Source organism: Macaca thibetana, chromosome 12, assembly GCF_024542745.1.
Source record: "Macaca thibetana thibetana isolate TM-01 chromosome 12, ASM2454274v1, whole genome shotgun sequence".
Classification (NCBI taxonomy): Eukaryota; Metazoa; Chordata; class Mammalia; order Primates; family Cercopithecidae; genus Macaca; species Macaca thibetana.
The window spans coordinates 6,376,901-6,399,278 of record NC_065589.1 but is presented as its reverse complement, the minus strand read 5'-3'; the positions used below and the strand labels follow the sequence as shown (position 1 = coordinate 6,399,278).

The window sequence follows — 22,378 nt, the reverse complement described above, 5'->3', positions numbered from 1 at the left end:
AATTACTCAGGTGAAATGAAGACTTTTTCAAACATACAAATGCTGAAAGGACCCATTACCAGTAGACATACAGTGCAAGAAATGTTAAAGAAAGCCCTTTAAGCAGAAGGAAAATGATACTAGATGGAATTTTGGAGCTACACAAATACATGAAGGGAACTGGAAGTGGTAACTATATGAGTAAACACAAACACTTGTTTCTTATTACTTCAATATATTTAAAAGAAAATTCTCTGTTTAAACAAAAATAATAACAATGTATTGCGGGACTTATATGTAGAAGTAAAATGTATATTACCAATAATAGCACAAAGGCCAGGAGGAGAGAAATGGAAGTATACTGCCATATAGTTTTTATACTACACATGAAGTAGAATAGTATTACCTGAGGGTAGAATGTGATAAAGATGTATACTATAAACCCTAAAGAAATCACTTAACACAACAAAAAGTTATATTTAGTAAGCCAAAAAAGGAAGTAAAATGAAATCATTAAAAATGTTCAGAATAGAAGAAGTTAGAAAAGAAGATAAAGAGACAAATAATAGATGAACCAAATAGAAAAGAAATAGACATTTGCTTTAAACCTAACTGTATCAAAATTACATTAAATATGAATGATCTACACCCAATTAAAAAACAGAAACTGTCAGATTGGATTAAAAAAAGCAAGACTCAATTATAATCTGCCTACAAGAAACCCACTTAAAAAATAAAGACACAGGTAAGTTAAAAAATGAAAGGATGGTGTGGTAGGCAGTCTCTAGCATGGTTCCCCATTGAAGTCTATCTTCTGGTATCCATGCTCTTCTCTCCCCTCCTTGAGTACGTGCAGAACATTTGATTTGCTGCTAACCAATAGACTATTGCAAAGGTGACAGGAGATTGTTTCTGTGAATAAATTACAGAAGATTATAACTTCCATCTTGCAAGCAGATTGTCTCTATTGTCTCCTCAGCTTGCATGCTTTGATGAAGCAAGTTTCATGTCAGAGAGGTACACATGACAAATGCTATGGTTGAATGTTTGTGTCCCTCCAAAATTCATGTTGAAACTTAATTCCCAATGTAATAGTATCAAGAGGTGGGTCATTAGGAAGTGATTAGGCCCTCATAGATGGGATTAGTGCCCTTATAAAAGGCCTTGAGGGATTAAATTTGCCTCTTCCATTTTTTCTGCTCCTCCGCCATGTGACAATGCAGCAACACAATGCCATCTTGGAAGCAGAGAACAGGCCCTCACCAGACAGTGAATCTGCTGGCACCTTGATCTGAGACTTCCCAGCCTCTAGGACTGTGAGAAATACATTTTTATTATCATCACCCCTGGCTAAGTGTTCTCGTTATGTTGCTCAGGCTGGTCTCAAACTCCTGGCCTCATGCAGTCCTCCAACCTTGACCTCCCAAAGTGCTGGGATTACAGGGGTGATTCACTGCACCTGACCTAGACCAAAGAATATTACTAAAGATAAATAATTTCATGATGATAAAAAGGTCAATTCTTCAAAAGGACAGAATAATGCTAAGCATTTATGTACCTAATAATAGAGCTTCAAATTACTTGAAACAAAACCCAATAGAACTGCAAAGAGAAACAGACAAATCTACAATTATACTTAGAGAGTTTGACACTCTTCTTTTAATAACTTGTAAAACAAGTCCAGTGAAAATCAGCAAGTATATAGAAATCTTAAACAACACTGTTAGGCAACTTGATTTAATTGACATTTATCACTCCATTGAACACTCCATTGAACATTGAACATGAGAACACTCCATTGAACTACTGCAGAGTATACATTCTTTTCTAGTATACATGAAACGTTTGCCAAGGAATAGCATATCTTGGATCATAAAACAATTCTCAATAAATTTAAAAAGGAGTAAAGTCATACAAAATAAATTCTCTAGCCACAATGGAATTAAATTAGAAATCATATCTGGAAAATCCCCACATATTTGGAAACACAATAACATACTTCTATATAACCCATGATTCAAAAAAAAGGAAAATTAGAAAGTATTTAAAACTGATTGAATGCAAAAACACTCATATTAGGCCGGGCGCGGTGGCTCAAGCCTGTAATCCCAGCACTTTGGGAGGCCGAGGCGGGCGGATCACAAGGTCAGGAGATCGAGACCACAGTGAAACCCCGTCTCTACTAAAAAATACAAAAAATTAGCCGGGCGCGGTGGCGGGCGCCTGTAGTCCCAGCTACTCAGGAGGCTGAGGCAGGAGAATGGCGGGAACCCGGGAGGCGGAGCTTGCAGTGAGCCGAGATCGCGCCACTGCACTCCAGCCTGGGCAACAGCGTGAGACTCCGTCTCAAAAAAAAAAAAAAAAAAAAAAAAAAAAAAAAAAAAACACTCACTCATATTAAAATTTGTGGGATTCAGCTAAAATAGTATGTAGTGAGACATGTATAGCACTAAAAGCCTATATTAAAAAACATGAAAGTTCCTGACTCAATGACATTAGCTTCCACCTTAAGAAACTAGAAAAGAAGAGCCAATGAAACCCAAATGTGAGCAAGAAAGAATAATAGAGAGTGTAGTGGAAATCAATGAAATAGAGAAAAACAATGAAACCAAAAGCAAGACTTACTAGGAGGAAAAGAAGACAAATTCTAGTATCATGAATGAGAGAGGTGATATCACTATAGAATCTACAGCGCTTAAAAGGATAATAAGGAACAACTTTATGGCAGTAAGTTCAACAACTTAGCTGAAAGAGGTCAATCTCTTAGAAAATACAACTATTAAAGCACTAAAATGCTCACTCAAAAAAAAAAAAAAAAAAAAAAAAAAAGAGAGAGAAAGAATCTGAGTAGCCCTATAGCTAGTAAAGAAATTAAATTCATAGTTAAAAACCTTATCACAAAAAGACTCACGTCCAGATAGCTTTACTGATGAATTCTACCAAACATTTAAGGAAGAAATAATAATTTTACACAAGGTCTTCCAGAAAATAGAAGAGGAGAGACTACTTCTCAAATTATTTTTGAGGCCAGCATTACTCTGATACCAAAACCAGACAAAGATATTACAAGAAAATAAAACTACAGACCAATATCTTTCATGAACATAGATGTGGATATTAAATATTTTTTCCAGTAAATCAAGCCCAATAATATATAAAAAAGGATAACTCCTCATGATCAAGTGTGATTTATCCCAGGAATGCAAGGTTAGTTTAACATTTGAAAATTAATCAATATAAAGTATTATATTAACAGACAAAACTTACACCATATGATTATCTCCATATATGTAGAAAAAGCACTTGAGAAAATTCAATATTAATTTGTAATACAAACTGTCAGCAAACTAGAAACAGAAGAGAGTTCCCTATTTCTGAAAAAAGGAATCTGCAAAATTTTACAGCTAATATCATACTTAGTGGTGAATTAATGCTTTCCTTAGGATCAGGAACAAGAAAAATTGTCTGCTCTCACCACTTTTATTCAGCAGCGCACTGAAGGTTCTAGTCAGTGCAATAAAACAAGGAAAAGTAATAAAAGGCATCTAGATTGTAGAAGAAGTAAAATCATATTTATTTATAGATGACATGATTGCTTACAAGAAATCCTGTGGAATTCTACTAGAACAGTGAGTTTAGAAGGGTTATAGGATACAAGGTCAATATGCAAAAATAAATTATTATAAATTTTATATAGTAGCTACACACAATCAGAAATGGAAATTTAAATATACAGTTGACAACAGCATCAAAAATGAAATAATTAGGGATAAATCTTACAAAATATATGCAAACCCTGTACCTTAAAAAACTATCAAACACAGCTGAGAAAAATTAAGGAAGAAATAAATAAATGGAGGAGTATATAGTGTGCATGATTTGAAAGCCTTAATATTTTTATTTTTATTTTTCTCCAAATTGATTTATAGATTTGGACAACATAACCCAGCAGGCTATGTTGTAGAAATGGATGAACTGAATCTAAAATTCATCTGGAAATGCAAAGGAGTTAGAATAGCCAAAACAACTTTGAGAAAGAAGAACAATGGTTGAAAACTTACACTACCTGACTTCAAAATGTATTATAAAGTTACAGTATTCAAGACAGTATAGTATTGGTGTTAAAATAGGCAAATAGAGCAATGAAACAGAATAGAGATGAAGGGGGATGGCTCTGCCGTGGCACCCTGGTGACCCTGCACATATCCACATAGGCCACAAAGCAAACCAGTACTGAATCTACGTCTCGGCAGAACACCTGGATACTCCTGGGTTGGATGCTTGTAAGGAGTTGCTATAAGGCCCTTGCCCCCTCGCCTGGCTATGTCCCCTAGGAGGCTGCTATAAGACGGTTTCTCAATGCCTTCTGGATCCTGAGGAGGCAGGGAGCTTCCTGCTTCAGCCCCTTCAGAATAGAGATACAGGCTATGAACCTCTCAGTTCAGAGCTAGGCATGGCTGCTCAGAAATGGGGTATTCTTCAACTTGCGTTGACGTTATCCAGCCCCTTTTGTCTAGGTGTTATCCTTTTTGGTGTGTGGGATAAAGACCGTGAGGAGCCAACACCACTGGCTACTCTTCCTTTCACTGTTTATGTAATAAAGGGGCTCCTCACGTCTTCACCAGGTGAACCAGTCAGACCTTGCCCTGTTTTGCACATGCGTGACAAGACAGCTCAGAAATAAACTCATGCATATATAGTCCATTCATTTTTGACAAAGGTGCAAAGACCGTTTGGTGGAGAAAGGAAGGGTTTAGATGCACAAATACTTATTTTCGACTAACTGCTGGAACTGTCAGATATCTACATGCAAAAATAAATAAATAAATCAAAAGCTTCAATCCATACTTCACATCATATTCAGAAATGAACTCAAAATGGATCACAGACTTAAATGTAAAATGTAAAGTTATGAAATTTCTAGAAGAAAATATAAGAGAAAATCTGTGTGACCTTGGGTTAGGCAAAATTTTTTTTAGATACCATAACCCAACATAATCCTTAAAAGAGAAAAAATGGATAAACTGGACTCCATAAAAATTAAGAACTTCTGTTCTTCAAAACACATTGCTAAGAGAATAAAATCTAAGCCAGAGACTGGCAGGTAATACCTATCAATCACATATCTCACAAGAGATTCATATATAGAATATCCCAAGAAACCTCAAAATTAAATAAGAAAACAAAAAACCCAATTTAAAAAATGGGCAAAAAATTTGAACAGACGCTTTATCAAAGAAGATACAGTCATGTACCTTATAACAATGGTTTTAGTCAACAACAGACCACATATACAATAGTGGTCCCATAAGATTATACTGTACCTTTTCTATGTTTAGATACACAAATACTTCCTATTGTGTTACAAGTTCCCTACAGTATTCAGTACAGTAGCATGCTGTCCAGTTTTGCAGCCTGGGAGCTAGAGGCTAAACCATATAGCCAAGGGGGGCAGTGGGCTATGCCATCCTGGTTTGTGTAAATATACTCTATGATGTTTACATAATGATGAAACAACACATTTCTGAGAATGTATCCCATTGTTAAGCCACAGATGACTGTATGTGGATGGCAAGTAAGTTCATGAAACAATGCTCAACATCACTAGTTACCAGGGAAATGAAAACCAAAACTATAATAAGATATGTCTACACACCTGTTAGAATGTGTACAGTTAAGGCCTGACCATACCACGTATTGGTGAGACCATGAAGCAACTGGAACATGCAGACATCGCTGGTGGGGATGTAAAATGGTACAACTTTGCAAACTAGTTGGGCCATTTCTTAGTTATTATTATTATTATTTTTTGAGACAGGGTCTCAACTCTGTCACCCAGGCTGGAGTGCAGTGGCGTGAACAGGGCTTACTCCTGTGCTCAAGCGATCCTCCCACCTCAGTCCCCTGAGTAGCTGGGATTACAGGTGCATGCCAACATGCCTGACTAATTTTTGTATTTTTTGTAGAGACGGGGTTTTGCTGTGTTGCCCAGGCTGGTCTCGAACTCCTGAACTCAAGTGATCTGCCTATCTCGGCCTCCCAAAGTGTGGAAATTACTGGCATGAGCCATCGCACCTAGCCTAACAGTTATGTTCTTAATCATATCATGTGACCTAGCCATTCCAATCCTAGGTATTTATTCAAAAGACATAAAAGCATATGCCCATTCAAAGGCTGGCACACAAATGTGCATGATAACTTTGTAAAAGACCCAGACTGGAAACAATCAAATGTTTCCCAACATATGAATGGATGAGCATACTGTGGTTCATCCATACCACGGACCACTACCCAGGAATAAAAGGAATGAACTATGGATACACACAGCAACATAGATGAATCTCAAAATAATTATGTCGAGCGAGAGAAGCCAGATAAAAGACTGCAGATTCCATTTATACAAAATTCTAGAAAATTCAGACTAAGCCAAGTAATAAAAAGCAGACGCTAGGGATGGAGAATAAGGAAGGGGCCAGTGGGAGGGAGAACCGTGGGCACCGCGAGGCCACAGGGACAATGATAAATATCTGCCCTCCACGGACTGTGGGGTGTTGCACGAGTGTATAATCTGAGGAATTTATCAAATTGTACGCCTTAAACACGTGCGGCTTCCTGAATGTCAATCACACTTCGGTAAAGCTGCTTTTAAAGAGCATTGCTAGAACCTTGTTTCCTTCCTCATTCACAAGACTGGCGGGGGTCCACGTGGCCCTCTGAGTCCCCCCTCTGAACTCAGGTGACCTTTCTTAGGTGGGTCCCCTGGCTGGGTCCCTGAGTGCCCAGTAGCCCCGCCTGCCTGCATTGCTGCCCCTGCTGGGCAGGACATCCAGCAGCTTTGACAGTCGGTGGAGAAGCAGCAAGGGCGACGCGGTTTCTGAGAGCCGCACGGGTTCCCAGCGCTAAACGTGGGCGACTTTCCTTACTCTTCCCCTAGAGACAGAAGGTCACACAATGACAACTCCAAGGGCAGGGGCTGGAGCATTCTGACTAACAGAAATGTCAAGATGACACAATGCAAGCCGAGAAACCCCACCACGAGTCCCGTACAAAGACACGTGGCCCCGCTTCTTCTCCGAGCCCCGGAGCACCCGCTGGGAGGGCGCTCTCCAGGGACGGGGGCTGTGGGACCCCCAGACCCCGCGCCCGGGCGCGAACTGGCTGCGCGGCCGCTGGGCCTCCCTAGAGGCCGGCACAGCTCCGTTTCCGAGCGGGCCTGGAAGCCCCGCCCGAGGAGCTAACCATTTATGTCACACTGTGACAATTATTCTGCATAAAATTATCATTAAAAACCCTAATTTTTCAGCCTCCAACCCCGCCAGTGGCCTTTTAGCATCCCCGGCGCCGGCGGCTGGGCCGTGATCACCGCGCTCATTACCTCGGCGTGGCGCCTCCCGCGCGCGCTCGCAATCAAGCGCTAATTAAACCCGCGGGGGCCGGGGCGCGGGACGAGGGCCGGGAGGTGCCGGGTCTGGGGTCCCGGGTCAGGGGTCTTGGCTCTGGGTCCCGAAGCAGGGGCCAGGGTAGGGACGGGGCGGATGCGGCCCTGGGGATCCAGTGTACAGAGTCAAGGGTGCAGGGTCTGGGTCCGGAGGCGGGGGCTGGGACGGAGGCGGAGGCGGGGTCGGGGGCCTGGGGGAGTGGCCTGGTCTTGGGGTGGGGCGGGCGCCGCGGGCCTGACCTGAGGTCCTTACCCGAGCGAGGCGACCGTGCGGCAGAGGTGCAGAGGCGCCAGGCCCTCTGCGCTGAGCAGGTCGGGGTCGGCGCGGTGCTGCAGCAGCAGGCGGGCGCAGGCGGTGTGGCCCCCGAGGCAGGCCTCGTGCAGGGCGCCGCGGCCGCCGGGGCTGGCGTCGGGGTCTGCGCCGCGGCCGAGCAGGTATCGCACGCAGGCGGCGTGGCCGTGGGCCGCGGCGATGCACAGGGGCGTGGTGAGCTCGCGCTTGTATTCCAGGGTCCAGAGGCCTGCGGGGAGGGAGGTGGAATGTAAGGTCAGGGAGAGGTTAGTGGTGGTGGTGGTGGGCGGTGTTCATTAAGGCGGAAAGAGGGTGAAGCGTCTCTTAAAGGTAGGTACCAGGTGGGCATGTAGGGAGAAGAGCATAGAATCAGAGAGGCACACAGAGACAGAGAGCAGAGAGACACACTGGGAAGAGACAGGCGGAGACAGAGGAAGAAATACGAAGGAGAGATTGAAGGCTAAAACGGAGCCAGAGAGATGGGGCGCCAGGTATTGAGAAGCAAGAGGGTTTTGCCAAATACGGGGGTGACTGGGAAATGGGGTCAGTTAAAAGCTGTCCAAGCAAGGTGCACGGTAGGCGAATTTAAGTGAGGAATCCACACGTTCCAGGCCCTGAGTTAGGGCAGCTTGAAAGAGGAAAGTGGGTTGTGGAATTTTCCCGAATCCAGTACTCCCTTAGCTGAGCCCCAAACTTGTCCCTTTGTCATTAAGAAGAGACAACGCACAAAACAAACTGACCCACACATCACCAAGGTTGTTCAAGAAAAGGACTCAGAGAAAGTTTAGCTCTCTTGCAAGTGGCTGAGTTTTTAGAAGCACGCTTTGATGTGGCGGTCCACATTCAGCACAATTCTGGTTTGTTTCTTTGCGCTTTTTAGGGGTGTGTGTGTGTGTGTGTATAGGGTTGCTCTTTCTTGAGGGATGAATGGAGCAGGTGCTACACATTTTTACTTCTCTGAAAACTTTGGCACTTTCAAAAAGCCCGTGGAAGGTTGTTAGCGGCCAGGAGCGCTCGTGGAAATGCGGGACGTAGTCCCTGGTGAATACACATCAAGGGGCAGGATTTCACATGGCAGGAAGGCCTTCTGAAATGATGGAAGAATCGATACCGTGGCTGTAATGAGCCGCAGAGGAGACCCTTTTCACAGGCCACCTCCTTCCTGGGACCCATGCTGAGCAGCCTTGAAAGCCCATTCATTAATTACCTACCTGCATGTGGTGCCAGTTCCAGCCGCCCCGAGTCCCCAAGGCCCAGCCTGGAGCTTGTTGCGCACTCGGTGGGGGAAGGGGGAGCTGTGGGACTGGCGTGGAATGGTGGTGGCCAGAGGCCCCGGGAACGTGGACCTGCATGGGTTTGAGCTGCCCTTCCCGGTGAAGACCAGGTCCGATCTGGAGGGGGTGATGGATGTACTCTATCTACACTGTTATCCCGGTGGTAACAATAACCTACATTCCTGCAGGCGCCAGCTCTTGGTTTTTTGATTCGATTCGTTTTTTTGAGAGATGAAAACTATTTACTGCCTTCTCTGGGGAATGCTAAGTCCCCAACCCAGCCCCACCTGACCCTAGCAGGTCAGTAAACCCCCTCTGGATTCCTGAGTCTTCCTAGGGACTGATGGGAAGAAGCCGTAGGTGGGGATCTAGCTCAGCCACAGTATGGGCTAGCACCGTCTCCATGTCCTTGGTGATGCAGTCAGGAAGCCTGAATCCGCTTTCTGTAACTCCTGCCCTCTGGTCCCAGTTCTGCCACCAGGAGGGACATGGATTAAGGCTTCTCTGCATGTTGTGCGTCCCTCTAAGCATCAGCTCACCCATGTCAGTGCTCTCTATGACTGCGGGCTGGATGGGCCGGCATTCCATCACGGAGGGGCACTGAGGTGGTGGCCACTGGGGACCTGCTCCGTGTGCTCAATTCCCCACCAGGGGAGCTGGAATTGGCCACCGGGAAGTCTTTTCATGGGAGAGCACGTGGGGCCACTGTTTTCAAACAGGGTCTGGTCGTTTCTGCTGCTGGATCTGCTGCCGGGCAGTCAGGTGGCTGTGCTGAAGGAGACTGGAATCCAGGCAGCCTGAGCTTGCCTCCCTCTCTTCCCAGCCTGTGCGGAGGCCTGGAGCCACTACTCACGTGGTGGCTGCCGTTTCCTGCATATCAGCCCACATCCCTTCACTGTGGGCGTGCCCCGGCGTCCTGTTGTCCAGGTGTGCCACAGGACAGCAGCAGAACTTAGGGGTAGGAAGACTCAGGAGGGAAAGAGGAACCTGATTTTGGATACAGAATGTGCAAATGATGGGTGAACATGACTATCTATTTGAAACGGTGACATTTGTGTGTGTGTATGTCCAGGGCTACAGTTGGTATTTTTGGCCTGGGATAGGTGAGGGAGAGGAGGCCCAGAAGGACTCGGCTGGGACATGCAGCCCCGACAGGAACTGCCATTTGCCTTTCTCACAGCCCCCACTGCCTCACTGATTGGCAGAAGCTGCTTGGCCCACTGACAGTGTTTTGAGTTTATTCTCTTCTCCCATGTGAGGTATAAACAGAACTGTGTCAGTTCTTTGGAAGCCAACCTTCCTCATTCTTTGCCTGCCGGAGCTTAAGAATCAGGGACATGGGACACTGGCCACCGGCCACTGACCTCAGATTCTCAAATCCCATGGTCTGGGAGAGCTGCTGTAGATTCCAACGCATGAACCTTCCTGGTAAATATGTTGCATCTGATCCGGTGGCAGGTGGGGTGCCCAAAGCAGTGCCAGCCGAGAAAGGCCTGGATGCAGCATGGTGGTCAGCAAGCGTCTGCACATCCTGAGTAGGCAGGGGGAGGAGGGGACCTCTCTCCACTTGGGAGGTCTGCTTGTCTGCCCAGCGCACAGTCACCATGTTCAGGCAGCAAGAGCACCGGCAGACATGTACGAAGTCAGGACCTCTGGTTTCTTCCCCTTTCCTTCCCCATTCTTGGGATTCCCTAGATTCCAGGAGGAGGATCTACAGAGAGCCCTGGGGTCCTTCCTCTACTGGTGCTGGCTGTGCCCCGGTCACCCTGCTGTAGCTGTGACATTTGCAGATTCATAGAAGAACCTCACACAGAGCTGTGTGCCAGAGGCTGCTCCAGGCGGAATTGAAGGAGAGACTTTCCTTCTTCAGCGCCCACCTCCCTGGCTACCAGATGCAGGCACAGGCAGCTCTGCACCCAAACCAATGTTCCTTTGTAAAGACGAGGCACACACAGCGTCATCAGACAGGCATTCCCGCCAATCGCTGCTTTGCCTTTCCAGTTGGATCTCTTATAGGCCATCACTTAAAACCTACACTTTAAAACTACTGCAGAGCAAACTTCGTCAGATGTCCTTTTCTTGTATAGGTTAAACCCAGTGCCACTGTGCCCAGTCTACACGCGGGAGCCTTACATTCCAGGAGAGTATTAGTAGCCCCTTAAAAATAAATGACTGAGCTTTAAAGAACAAGGGTACCTGACAGTCCAAACGTGGCTGGAGATTTCACCTGCCATTCCATCTCATCCTTATTGATCTCAAACACCACATTGGCATCCTGGAAGAACTGGTCCATGAGGGGCTTCAGATGCTCCAGGTCCCCTGCGACCAGGGCAGTGTGATATTCCAGCACTGGAGACCCTGCTCTAGCTTGCGGCTCCTTCTCTGTCTTTTGAAAGATTTGAAGTTTTCCTCTCTCTGGCTCTGGCTGTCTCTCCATTACAATACCGTCGATTTCAGTTCAGGAACGGGAAAGATGGTCTTATGGAGTGTGAGCTATTTCTATTGTCATTACTCAATTGTCATCCAGTTGGGGCTCGATGGTGGTGTATTTATAACTCCTGTGGGCTCTGATGTGATAATGGTTACTTGATATGACCAGGGGCATGTGAGCACTGGGATGTTGCAGTGCTGAGCCACCCCCTTTGTGATGATATAGATGCTAATTCCGGAGACAGAACACATCTGGATAGCTCCAAATCTACTCTCCATGCACTGAGGGCAGACTCCCAGCACACATTTAATTGTGATGGACTTGTTTATCCTGCTGTTGGGCAGATGATTCCCCAGTCTTAAATAGCATTGAATTTACCTGTTTATGTGGAGTAAGAGACTCACTTATAAATATGATGTCAGTGACCAGAATACTTAGCAAATAAGTAATATCTTCTCAGATTTTTTTTTAAAGTACTATATTTAGAATCTGGAAATAAAAGTCTTAAGCTCAGAGGAAAGAAACAAATATTTATGAAGCACCCATTGTATACCAGTTGCTTTTTAAGTATTACCATATTTATTTATTTACTCCCAATAACAACCACATGAAGGAAATAGCATGACCACGGCCTCTTGGCAAGCTAGCAGCTATGCTGTGATTGGAACTCACGTGCGTCTGTCTCAAGAGTCCGTCCTCTGTCCCCCACACCACTCTGCTGGCTTCCAGTTCATCAGGTAGGACCTACTCAGAACTGGGTCAGCACTGTCAGGAGCCACTTTCCAGAGAGGGCTCTTGGCTGCCCAGGATTTAGTCTCTCTCCAAGTGAAGGCGGTGCCACGTAGCAGGACCTACTCGCAGGGTGATAGGGCTGAAAGGGTCTGTCTGCTGTCACTAGTCGGCGCTCTCCACTCCCAGCTCTTGTATGGTTTGGGTGCTATGAATGGTTTCTACATTTATAAATAGTTGGGAAAAATCAAAAGAAGAAGAATGTTTCATGATACTCACGGCAACCCTCCACCTCCTGGGTTCAAGTGATTCTCCTACCTCAACCTCCTGTGTAGCTGAGACTACAAGCATGTGCTGCCACCGCCAGGTAATTTATTATTATTATTATTATTTTTTGTAGAGATGGGGTTTCACCATGTTGACCAGGCTCGTCTCGAACTCTTGATCTCAAGTGACCCGCCCACCTCGGTCTCCCAAAGTGCTGAGATTACAGGCATGAGGCACCGTGTCTGGCCAATCCCCAGCACTTTGGGAGGTCGAGATGGGAGAATTGATTGAGTCCAGGAGTTTGAGACCAGGCAAGAGAGCAAGAGTCACCCCATCTCTCCAAAAAGAAAAAAAAAAAAATTAGCTGGGCATGGTGATGTGCACCTGTGGTCCCAGCTATTTGGGAGGGTGAGGTGGGGAGGATCACTAGAACTCGAGGCTACAAGGAACCATGATTGTGCCACTGTACTCCAGCCTGGGCAGTGAAGTGAGACCCTGTCTCAAAAAAAAGTAATTACTACCTGAAATAAGTGAGACTTCTCTTTCTTGGTTTGAAGGGTGTCTTTTTGCTTTTTATCCCATCCATGTTCTCTGTTGCCAGACCAGTAATGAGCAGATGTGTGTTCCAAGGGTTGTGGCCAGCCTGAGGATGTGTGAGGGAGGCCCCACTGGACACTGCAAATGACCAAGTTCCAGATAAGTGTCCCTGGGTGTTAGGAGGCTCCATGGGACAGATAGGGGGTTCCCAAAGACATGATCAGGGGTGCTGGTACCTGTGAGTTTCTTTCAGGGATGGATAACTGATCCCCAAATGTGTGTCCCTTGCTGAAGATGAGAAATGCCACATTTTTTTTTTTCGAATGAATGGTAACAGTTCTTGATTAGTAACTTATGAGTTATTTACTAAGGTTTGGTTCAGGGCTTTATTTTATTGTCAAAAAATTAAATAAGCTCATTTTTTTTCTTGTAATATAAATCATATGCACTTCCTTCCTTCCTTCTTTTTTTTTTTTTTTTTGAGACAGAGTCTTGCTCTGTAACTCAGGCTGGAGTGCAGCAGTGTGATCTCTGCTCACTGCAACCTCTGCCTCCAGGGTTCAAGTGATTCTCTTGCTTCAGCCTCCTGAGTAGCTGGGATTACAGATTCTCACCCCCACACCCAGCTAATTTTTTTATTTTTAGTAGAGACAGGGTTTCACCTTGTTAGCTAGGCTGGTCTCAAATTCCTGACCTCAGGTGATCTGCCTACTTTGGTCTCCCAAAGTGCTGGGATTACAGGTGTGAGCCACCGTGCCTGGCCTGTTTTTCTTTCTTTCTTTCAACCATTCTTGTTTTTCCCCACTAGGAGGTTGGAATGGGCCAATGATGGTGAGCGACAGAGTTCTTTGGCTTGTGCACATGAGTTACAATACAAACTATGTGAGCAGAGGCTGGAGGGAGGTGAAAGGGTCAAGAGAGCTTTGCCTGGATGAGCAGAGAGAAGGGCAGTGGAGTATGTGCCCGGGAGAGCTAAGCAGACCCTCGCCCAGGGAGGTGGGCATTAGCATGAGCCCCCATTTGCTCATGGCCAGTGTTAGACCTGGGGACCCATGGGATCCCATCCCCACATGGTGTTGCAGGAAGCAACAGCAGAGAAGCAACAGGAAAAGAGATGCGAAATAAAGGAATACAGCTCACTGGGCTGCGCATCCTTGGTCACAGTCGAGCTTCCTAAGCTTCCTCTTATGCTAGTTTCTTCTCTCTCATTCTTCTCTGAACACAAAGGCTGCCCTGTGACTCCCCCTACCTCTCGTTAAGTGCCCCCCGACCTCTGAGTGTCCAATCAGAGCAGGCTTTCTGTGTGGGCTCTTTATTTGGAAGAGTAACCTGGCCTTTGGGTTGCCCCTTTCACCAAGATCTTTTGTAACTAAGGGGTGCCCAGCAAAGGGAGACCTTTGATTTTCCTTACAAGAGGTTGCAGCAAAGGGTGGAGTAGAAATCACACACATTTATGGTTTGATATAGAGGTGTCTTGACCCTTGTTGTAGAACCCTTGTTCTGACCCTTGTTACAAGCATGAGTTTATGTGCACAGACTGACCCCAGGCCTGGAGGTTCACCCAAATGATAAAACCCACCTCTCTTCTACAGAGGAGGGCTGCAGGGTGCTGGGTGGGGAGGGACGAGGCCACGTTTGGACATCTATGATGCAGCGGGGTTCAGAGACAGGGGCTGTGCCATGAAAGCTGAGGAGCTCACACGGGTGAGAGTCAACCTCAGCTGGGTGTCGGGGGAGACTTGGCCACGACCCCAGTTGGTTGCCATGCGGGTCGTGAGTTTATTTTTTTACCATGTTTATCTGACCTCTGGGCAAAGACTCAGTTCTGAGGCTACAGAAGGGCCCACTGGGCTTAGCTCTTGGGGGGTCAGGGCCAGCTGCCCTCGGGGGCTAGTGCTCTGTGTTAGAGACTGTGTCAGATGTATCCCTGCAGGTGGTTACCCTTGAGGTCATTTGCAGGTGATGAAACTGGGACTCACAGATTCAGTTACCTTTCTCAAGGTTTCTCAGTCCTGACAAAGCTGTGCCCAAGCACCTTCCCGTGAGTACAAGGGCTTCCTACCTTGCCCTCACTGTTGTCCCTGGAGCACGCCACACCTTAGCATAGGGATCTGCAGTCCCTGGATAGCGCCTTCCTCTCTGCAGGTGTCTGTGCAGGCTGTTCCTTCTGCCTGCGGTTCTTATTTTCCCCTCCTTGCCTGGCCAGCCTCATTCATCCTCCAACACAGCTTAGCCTCCCTTGACCTCCAAGACCAGTCCTGATGTCTGTCCTTGCCTCCTGACTGTGGCACTGGGCACTCTAACTATTACTGCTGGTTCCTTGTCTGTGTCCCACTTCACCATGAGCTTTTTGGAGGACAGTGGGGGCTGTCTCTTCCTCTCTGGGAAGTTCTCCATGCCCTGCATGGTGTTCCACACAGAGAACGTCTTCAGTGTCAATAAGGGAGAGAGCGAATGGACTGGACTCTTTGAAATTTGCTCAATGTTAAAATTCCTCAGTGGTTCTTGCTCTTATTCTTGGCCATCTGTTGCCTTTCGCCCTTAGGGAAGAACACCATAGTAACGTGGACGCTCCGCTGGCCTGGGGCAGATCTTGGGTGCTCAGTGTGGGGACTTACCTCAGATCTGTGGACCTCACTGCACAGCCCATCTTCTCCCACCTGTAGAGATCCTTACCAGGTTTTGTAAGAAGACCTGGTCTGGCACAGTAGGTCATGCCTATGATCCCAGCACTTTGGCGGGTGGATCACTTGAGGTCAGGAGTTCAAGACCAGCCTGGCCAACATGGTGAAACCCTGTCTCTGCTAAAAATACAAAAGGAGTATAATGTATGCCTAGGAGGCATAGGTTGCAGTGGGCCGAGATAATGCCACTGCACTGCAGCTTGGGTGACAGAGTGAGACTCCGTCTCAAAAAAAAAAAAAAAAAAAAAAATCTTGGCTACCGTATGCTCCCTGAGAACTCTTTAAAACCTTGTTTCACATGTTTTTAAAGTTTATCTCCCTTATCCACATCATCAGTAGCAAAAGCAGCATCAATGTTATCAATGGGAACAGCAGAGATTTTTTTTCAAAGAGCCCACTGTGTACGTAGGACTCTGCTGGGGCAGTGGAAAATGTATCAGTAAAGAAGAAATGGACCGTATTTGTTAGGAACTTAGAACCTTCATTGGAGATCAAATGCGTTTGCATGCATAAAATGACCAACAGTAACACAGTGGAGACCACGTCCCTTCTCAAATGTCCACCAGAACAACATGATGGGCTTCGGGCTCATCTCCTTCCCCTTCAGTTATGTATTCCGTAGTTGCACTATTCATTTCCCCGCAATATGAAGCTCTCGGGGTCTTTCCTTTCTCTAAGCATAGCCATTTTGCCATTTTAGTTTTTCTCGGACTGATTGTTCGGGATTAGATACATTTCTGAAGGACTTACTCATGCACAGCTATAATCTGATCCAACTTGAACCTGTGTTTCACTTTAAACTAGCAAATTTTCTGATGCCTGATATAGCTTGTCATTGGTTATTTTTAAAAGGGGTGGGACACTGGAGGTAAGTCCAGGGATAAAAGCCATTCCACACTGCACCAGATGCTAAATTTAGCTTTCCAGTGTTATTTATCAACAGCTCCCTAAATATCCAAGCTTGATTTCAGTAGGTAAGGCATCGTAGTCAAGAAACAGACTTTTTTTTTTTTTTTTTGAGAGCTTTAAAAATAGCTCATGGTAGATAGCATTAGTTCATAAGTAGGACATGCAGATGACTTCATAAGCATGGCAGAGAGCTGTCTTTTTTTTTTAAAGAACAATAATAGCCACATGTTGATGATTGCATTAAAACAAACAAACCTGAAAACCAACCCATTCATTCATTCATTTTCATTCATTCATTCAATAAGCATTTATTTAATCTTTTTTATGTTTTAGGGTGAGTCTTAAGGTTTGAGGTTTTGAAGGCAAAAAACCTAATAATACCCCTGCCTGCAAGGATCAAACAGGAGAAAGCAAGGAGCGGAGGACTCCAGCAGACAGAAGTTCTTTAGCTTTCTTTCCCAGCAGCTGAACGATGCCCTGTAGTGGCGTGAATAACACTGTTTTCTGACCTAGTGCTCTCGACTGTGGTCTTTGTTGCCTGCCGCCTTCACATTATCTATAGCTTGCTTGGGTCAGGTCATTTTAATCTCATTATTTTTTTGGTCCTCACCCTTCTCCGCTTAGTCAAAGCCAATACATAGCCTCAAGATACAACTCAGGTTTTATCTTCTTTGCCAACTTTAGCACATATACAAATTCAACTTCTTTCAAGAGTGAATTTGTGTATGAAGTTGCTGAACAATTGTCAAAGTCTTTGAGGAACTGTGATAAAACAAAAAAAGGACCAGAAGTCTAGAGGTTTAGTTTTCAAATGGAAAGAGACTTTGGATTGCTCAGACTGATGATCTTGACATTAGACCTGGGCAAGATCCCTACACGGATTATGAAAAAGATGGTCTGGGAGCATTTAGAAAACGGAGTGGAATCACCTGGAGCTCCGTGAGTCACTAGGAACACGTCGGGGTGGACTAGAATTTTCTTCTGTGACAGGGTTATCATAAATATGCGGAGGGGGTATAGACAACAACCTGCAATGCCAGTTTCATGACAGTCTCTTGGAGGAGATGGAAGCAGTGTGAGTCTTTCTTTAGGAAACTTTGGCTAAATAATGCAAACTGGAGAAATAATGCACACGATGCCTTGACAGCAGTGGTTCAAACCTTGGCTGCAAAAATGAATCACCTGGGGAACTTTAAAAAACACGATGCCTGGAGCCCACCTGGGAGTTTCAGGCATAATGGGCTAGAGGTGCAGCCTGGGCATCAGAACTGTTAAAAAGTCCCCCGGTGGCTGGGCGTGGTGGCTCACGCCTGTAATCCCAGCACTTTGGGAGGCTGAGGCAGGTGGATCACCTGAAGTCAGGAGTTTGAGATCAGCCTGGCCAACATAGTGAAACCCTGTCTCTGCTAAAAATACAAACATTGGCCAGGCAAGGTGGCATGTGCCTGTAGTCCCAGCTACTTGGGAGGCTGAGGCAGGAGAATCACTTGAGCCCAGGAGGCAGAGGTTGTGGTGAGCTGAGATCATGCCACTGTACTCCAGCCTGGGCAACAGAGCAAGACTCTGTCTCCAAAACAAAAAAAAAGAGTCCCCAGGAACTTCTACCATGCAGCCAAGTTTGAGAACCATTGCTGTGAAAGGCAGGCGTGGAATCTGTGACCCTTTCAATGCGGTGTGGAATGGCTTTTATCCCTGGACTTACCTCCATTCTGTGTGATACATATCGTGATATGAATGCATATGTGGAAAGTTAGCGATCAGATGGGTGGCATGGAGCGTGACACAGCCAAGATTCCAAAAGGTCTCAACAGATCAGAGCAACAGGCTGAGTCAATCAATGCCGCAAGGCAGCGTTCAAACCCCAAGCCCATAGGAATCTGTTATCCTTGAGAATCGCGTGGCTGAAACAGCGACTCACTGCTATGGGTTCCCTGTTTGGGGCACTAGAAGTTTACTTCTCTTGTTTTCAGGTTCAGATGTTGTTGGTTGTTTTGATGCATTGATATTTATACCTGAATTTAGATGGCATAAATGCAGCAAATTATTTGAAAACATTCAAAGCATGTCTGTACAGTAAGAGTAACTCATGTCAGACAGATGACCATTTAAGTTCCCTTTCTCATTGGCACTCTTGGCTTTGTAGAACTGAGAGTCCCTCTGAGAACGCCTGAGAACCCCTGTGCTTTGCTTCCTGGTGTTGTCCTTGACCTCTGTGTTTGCTTGCACTGTGTACCTTCTGCTCTCCTCCCACAATGGCGGCCACCATGGGCTTCTTTGATTTTTCTTGGTTGGTTGGTTGGTTTTCAAGCTAGCCCACTAATAGCATCACTTAGTGTATCTGGCAGTCACAGTGAGGATGTGATGGGGTCCATCACAGTTTGCACAGCCTTATTCCACTTTTCACTTCCATGTCTGTTTCCTTTCTCTCTGGCACAGCCATGGAAATCCTCCCCCTTTTTTCTTCAGTGTTGTTCTGTGCATTGCCAGGGCCCGTGGGGTTTCAACGTCTACTCCAGGGTGCAGGTCAAGGAAATGCTTCTAAACAAATACAGTGCCCTTCTTGAAATAGAGGGATTCTGATGAATGTAACTTTCTCCAAGGCAGTACATTTAATAGTTTTAGTTTTTCAAATGGTGTGCTTAGTTGATGAGGAAGCTCATTTGTGTGGGTGGACCGTGGCAGAATACTAAACAAATGTAATTGCTGTGGTCTTTTGTTGCAGACCATGAAGTGAATTTAGGAAAAGGAAGGCAAGAATCTCCAAGCAGGAGAGGAGGCCTGGCTTGTGTCTGGCTAACTGAGTGAATAGACCGAATTTCTCTAATATTTGCCAGGTAAGTCAACTGGATTTAAATATAATTTTGCAAAGAATATTTTGGAGGCTTAAATAATAAGCATAATGTTTCGTCTGCAGGAGACACAAACACTAGTTCTTTATAACTGAGTCCTATAATGTAGGTAGCTAATGAGAGGGAGTTTTTGCCTCTGGATCAAATGAGATGAAAAAGGTAAAATCCGCCTTGAAATTATAATGGGGTATCCAAACGGTAGCGTTTGAATGGTGATTATTATTTTCACGTGACATTGGGATCTTTGCTTCCTGCCATTGAGTTGACTAGTGATTTTCTTTTCCCCAGAAGCCTCCAAGGATTAATCCAGCTGAGGCTGAAACCTGGGGCTGGCGGGCTTTGTGGCAGGGTCACGCTCTTTCTCCATGGTCACAACTTTCCATGCCTTCAAGCCAAGAGGTAGAGTTTTCGAGGCTGCAGGACACCCTGCCGTTTTCTTCTGTTCTTGGGGAAGGGCAAATGTTCAGATTCTTTCCTAGGTCATTGGCAAATGTCTGGCTTCCTTCTGGAAACGTCCAAGTGGACAGACAGGGGCAGAAGGTCATTACCCTTGTGGACATTGTGAGATTCCGTGCACTCTTTCTTAAATATGCCAGTGCACATTGTTGACCTGGTCAATTTCCTTCTCCCCTTTTTTACCTGAAGGGTTTCTGTAAATGGCCATGTACTAAGTCTGATTGGACTCTGCGATAGTAACATCACTACAAACTGGTGCAGCAGCCCCAGGCCTTCCAGTGGGGTTACTTTCTCACCCTTTTCTGGTCTTTATTCTTCCTGTTTTAATGTCTAAAGCCACCTTTCTTTCACCCCACTCCCTGAAGAATTTAAAAAAAATTAAAAATAAGAAGCTGGGCAGGTATATAAAGTTCTGCTTTTAAGAGTTCCAGGACACATCCATCCACCAGAGTTAGTCACACAGACATTAATATCAAAAATGTTAAAGTATCTCAACCTCCTCTCTGAATAACAATGTTAGCACAGCACACCTCATTTAACAAAACATTAAAACATTTTACTTCCTCAGATCAAGTGCATCTATTAATAATGACTTAAATTGTCTGTGCTGATTTCACATTATTAAGAAATCTCATTTCCATCAAGTGGAGGAACACAATAAGGGAGTTTCGAAACCACCTCACTAACTTATTTTCCCGTCATTGCTACCAAGCCCAGTGCAGATAATGCAGAACAACAGTCGCTTCTCATTATTAATGTGATCTTATCCAAAGGTCAAGTGCTGCTTTCATTGGCAGCCCAGGAGGGCTTTTTTGGAAGCTCAGAAACAAAGGTGCCCTTGAACGCCGTGTATCCGCTGTGGATGAGTGCAAAACGCAGCGGCCCAATCCTCAGCGTGCACAACCACGAGTAAATAGCCCTGGAAGGACATTTATAGACTCTGGGGACGTTGCTGGAAAGTGTATCATTGAAGCTCTCCCTGATAAAGGTGACGAAGTTTCTTTACAACTGGCGTGGGGATTTAATTACATGATAAAATTGCAGCTCCTGCCTCTTGAGACAAATTGCATGTTCAGACTGATTGTTTTTTATGAATCTCACACAGAGAGCAAAATACTTCTCTCTTGAAGTTGGTTTGGTCTGATTGTTCTGCCCTGTGATCCTTTAAATCCCTTCTAGAAACAAAAAGTTTACCTATCCTGCAGTTGAGAAGGGTGGTCTGGGAGACAATTTGGTCAACACTGCATACAGCAAAGTGAGGCCAGTTTTGTCTGACGGAGTTAAATTCCAAAATTAGAACTTTAAACTTCCAAAAAAAATGATGAGAACTATAAGTGATGCTAAACCACAGGACCGCTAATCACGTTCAGTTTGACTAACTTAAGATGCAAGTTAAAAATGACAAGAGATCTTTTTGCCTATTGTGAAAGATTTTTTAAAAGTCAAGTTTTTGAAGAGTTCAGTGACACTAATGCTCTCCCAGTTGGCAGGTGGGAGGGTAAATTTCTGTTCAGTTTGGAAATGTTCTATTGGAGTTTACATGTAGAGAGCATTTTTCAGGTACTAGAAGCTTACAGAAATAAACAGAAATCTGGCCAGGCGTGATGGCTCACGCCTGTAATCCCAGCACTTTGGGAGGCTGAGGCAGGTGAATCACCTGAGGTCAGGAGTTCCACACCAGGCTGACCAACATGGTAAACCCCTGTCTCTACTAAAAGTACAAAAATCAGCCGAGCGTGGTGGTGTGCGCCTCTAGTCCCAGCTACTCAGGAGGCTGAGACAGGAAAATTGCTTGAACCCGGGAGGCAGAGGCTGCAGTGAGCCGAGATCGTGCCACTGCACTCCAGCCTTGGCAACAGAGCGAGACTCGGTCTCACACACAAAAAAAGTAGAAATCCTTGCCTTTAAGGAGTGTTGAATTGAGTGGGAGGGCAGACGGCCACCATTAACTAGCGGTGGAATCAGATCACTGCTGTATGGAGGTACAGGTATTAAGATGGGGATGCCTCAAATAAGGGATCAGAGCGATGGGCTAGGGAAAGGGCCCGCTTTCCCCTAATGTGGCATCTGAGCAAAGCGAGAGGGAGGTGCAGGACACGGAAGGTGCATTTCCTCCCCAGGATGTCTGTTTCCTCCTCTTGATCTATTGCTGTGGGGAGCTGTACCCTATGTTCTGGCCTGAGCAAGAGGCGGGTGTCACTAGCCACCATGCTATGGTGCATGGGCACACAGGTACAGTCAGGAAGGCAGCCAGCCCTTTGATGACACGGAGGGGTCAGGCCGACGGGCACCTGAGCAGGAAATGAAGCCGCCACAGACAGCAGGCCTGTGATTCAGGACTGAGAGGAGAGGAGGGGCCTAGATGGTTTGGTGGACACAGAGATGAGCCCCCCAGGCCCCAGCTGTAGGGAGGACTTGTCACCCCAGCTGTTAGCTCCTCCACGGTTTGCCTCAGCTGCAGAGCTGCCTCACCCAGGAACACTCCTCCCAACGTGGCCAGATCCAGTGATGGATCCAGGTGCAGCTAGAGCTG

At 45.7% G+C, this 22,378-nt stretch overlaps 1 protein-coding gene across 1 annotated transcript in view; it reads right to left on the bottom strand.

The window, feature by feature from the left end:
* The window catches only part of ASB18 (ankyrin repeat and SOCS box containing 18), a 74,521-nt gene that overhangs the window by 40,523 nt on the left and 11,620 nt on the right, over positions 1–22,378 (bottom strand). The window contains 2 exon segments of the mRNA XM_050751691.1: positions 7,671–7,938; positions 11,180–11,302. Of these exon segments, the coding sequence (XP_050607648.1) occupies positions 7,671–7,938; positions 11,180–11,302 (391 nt within the window).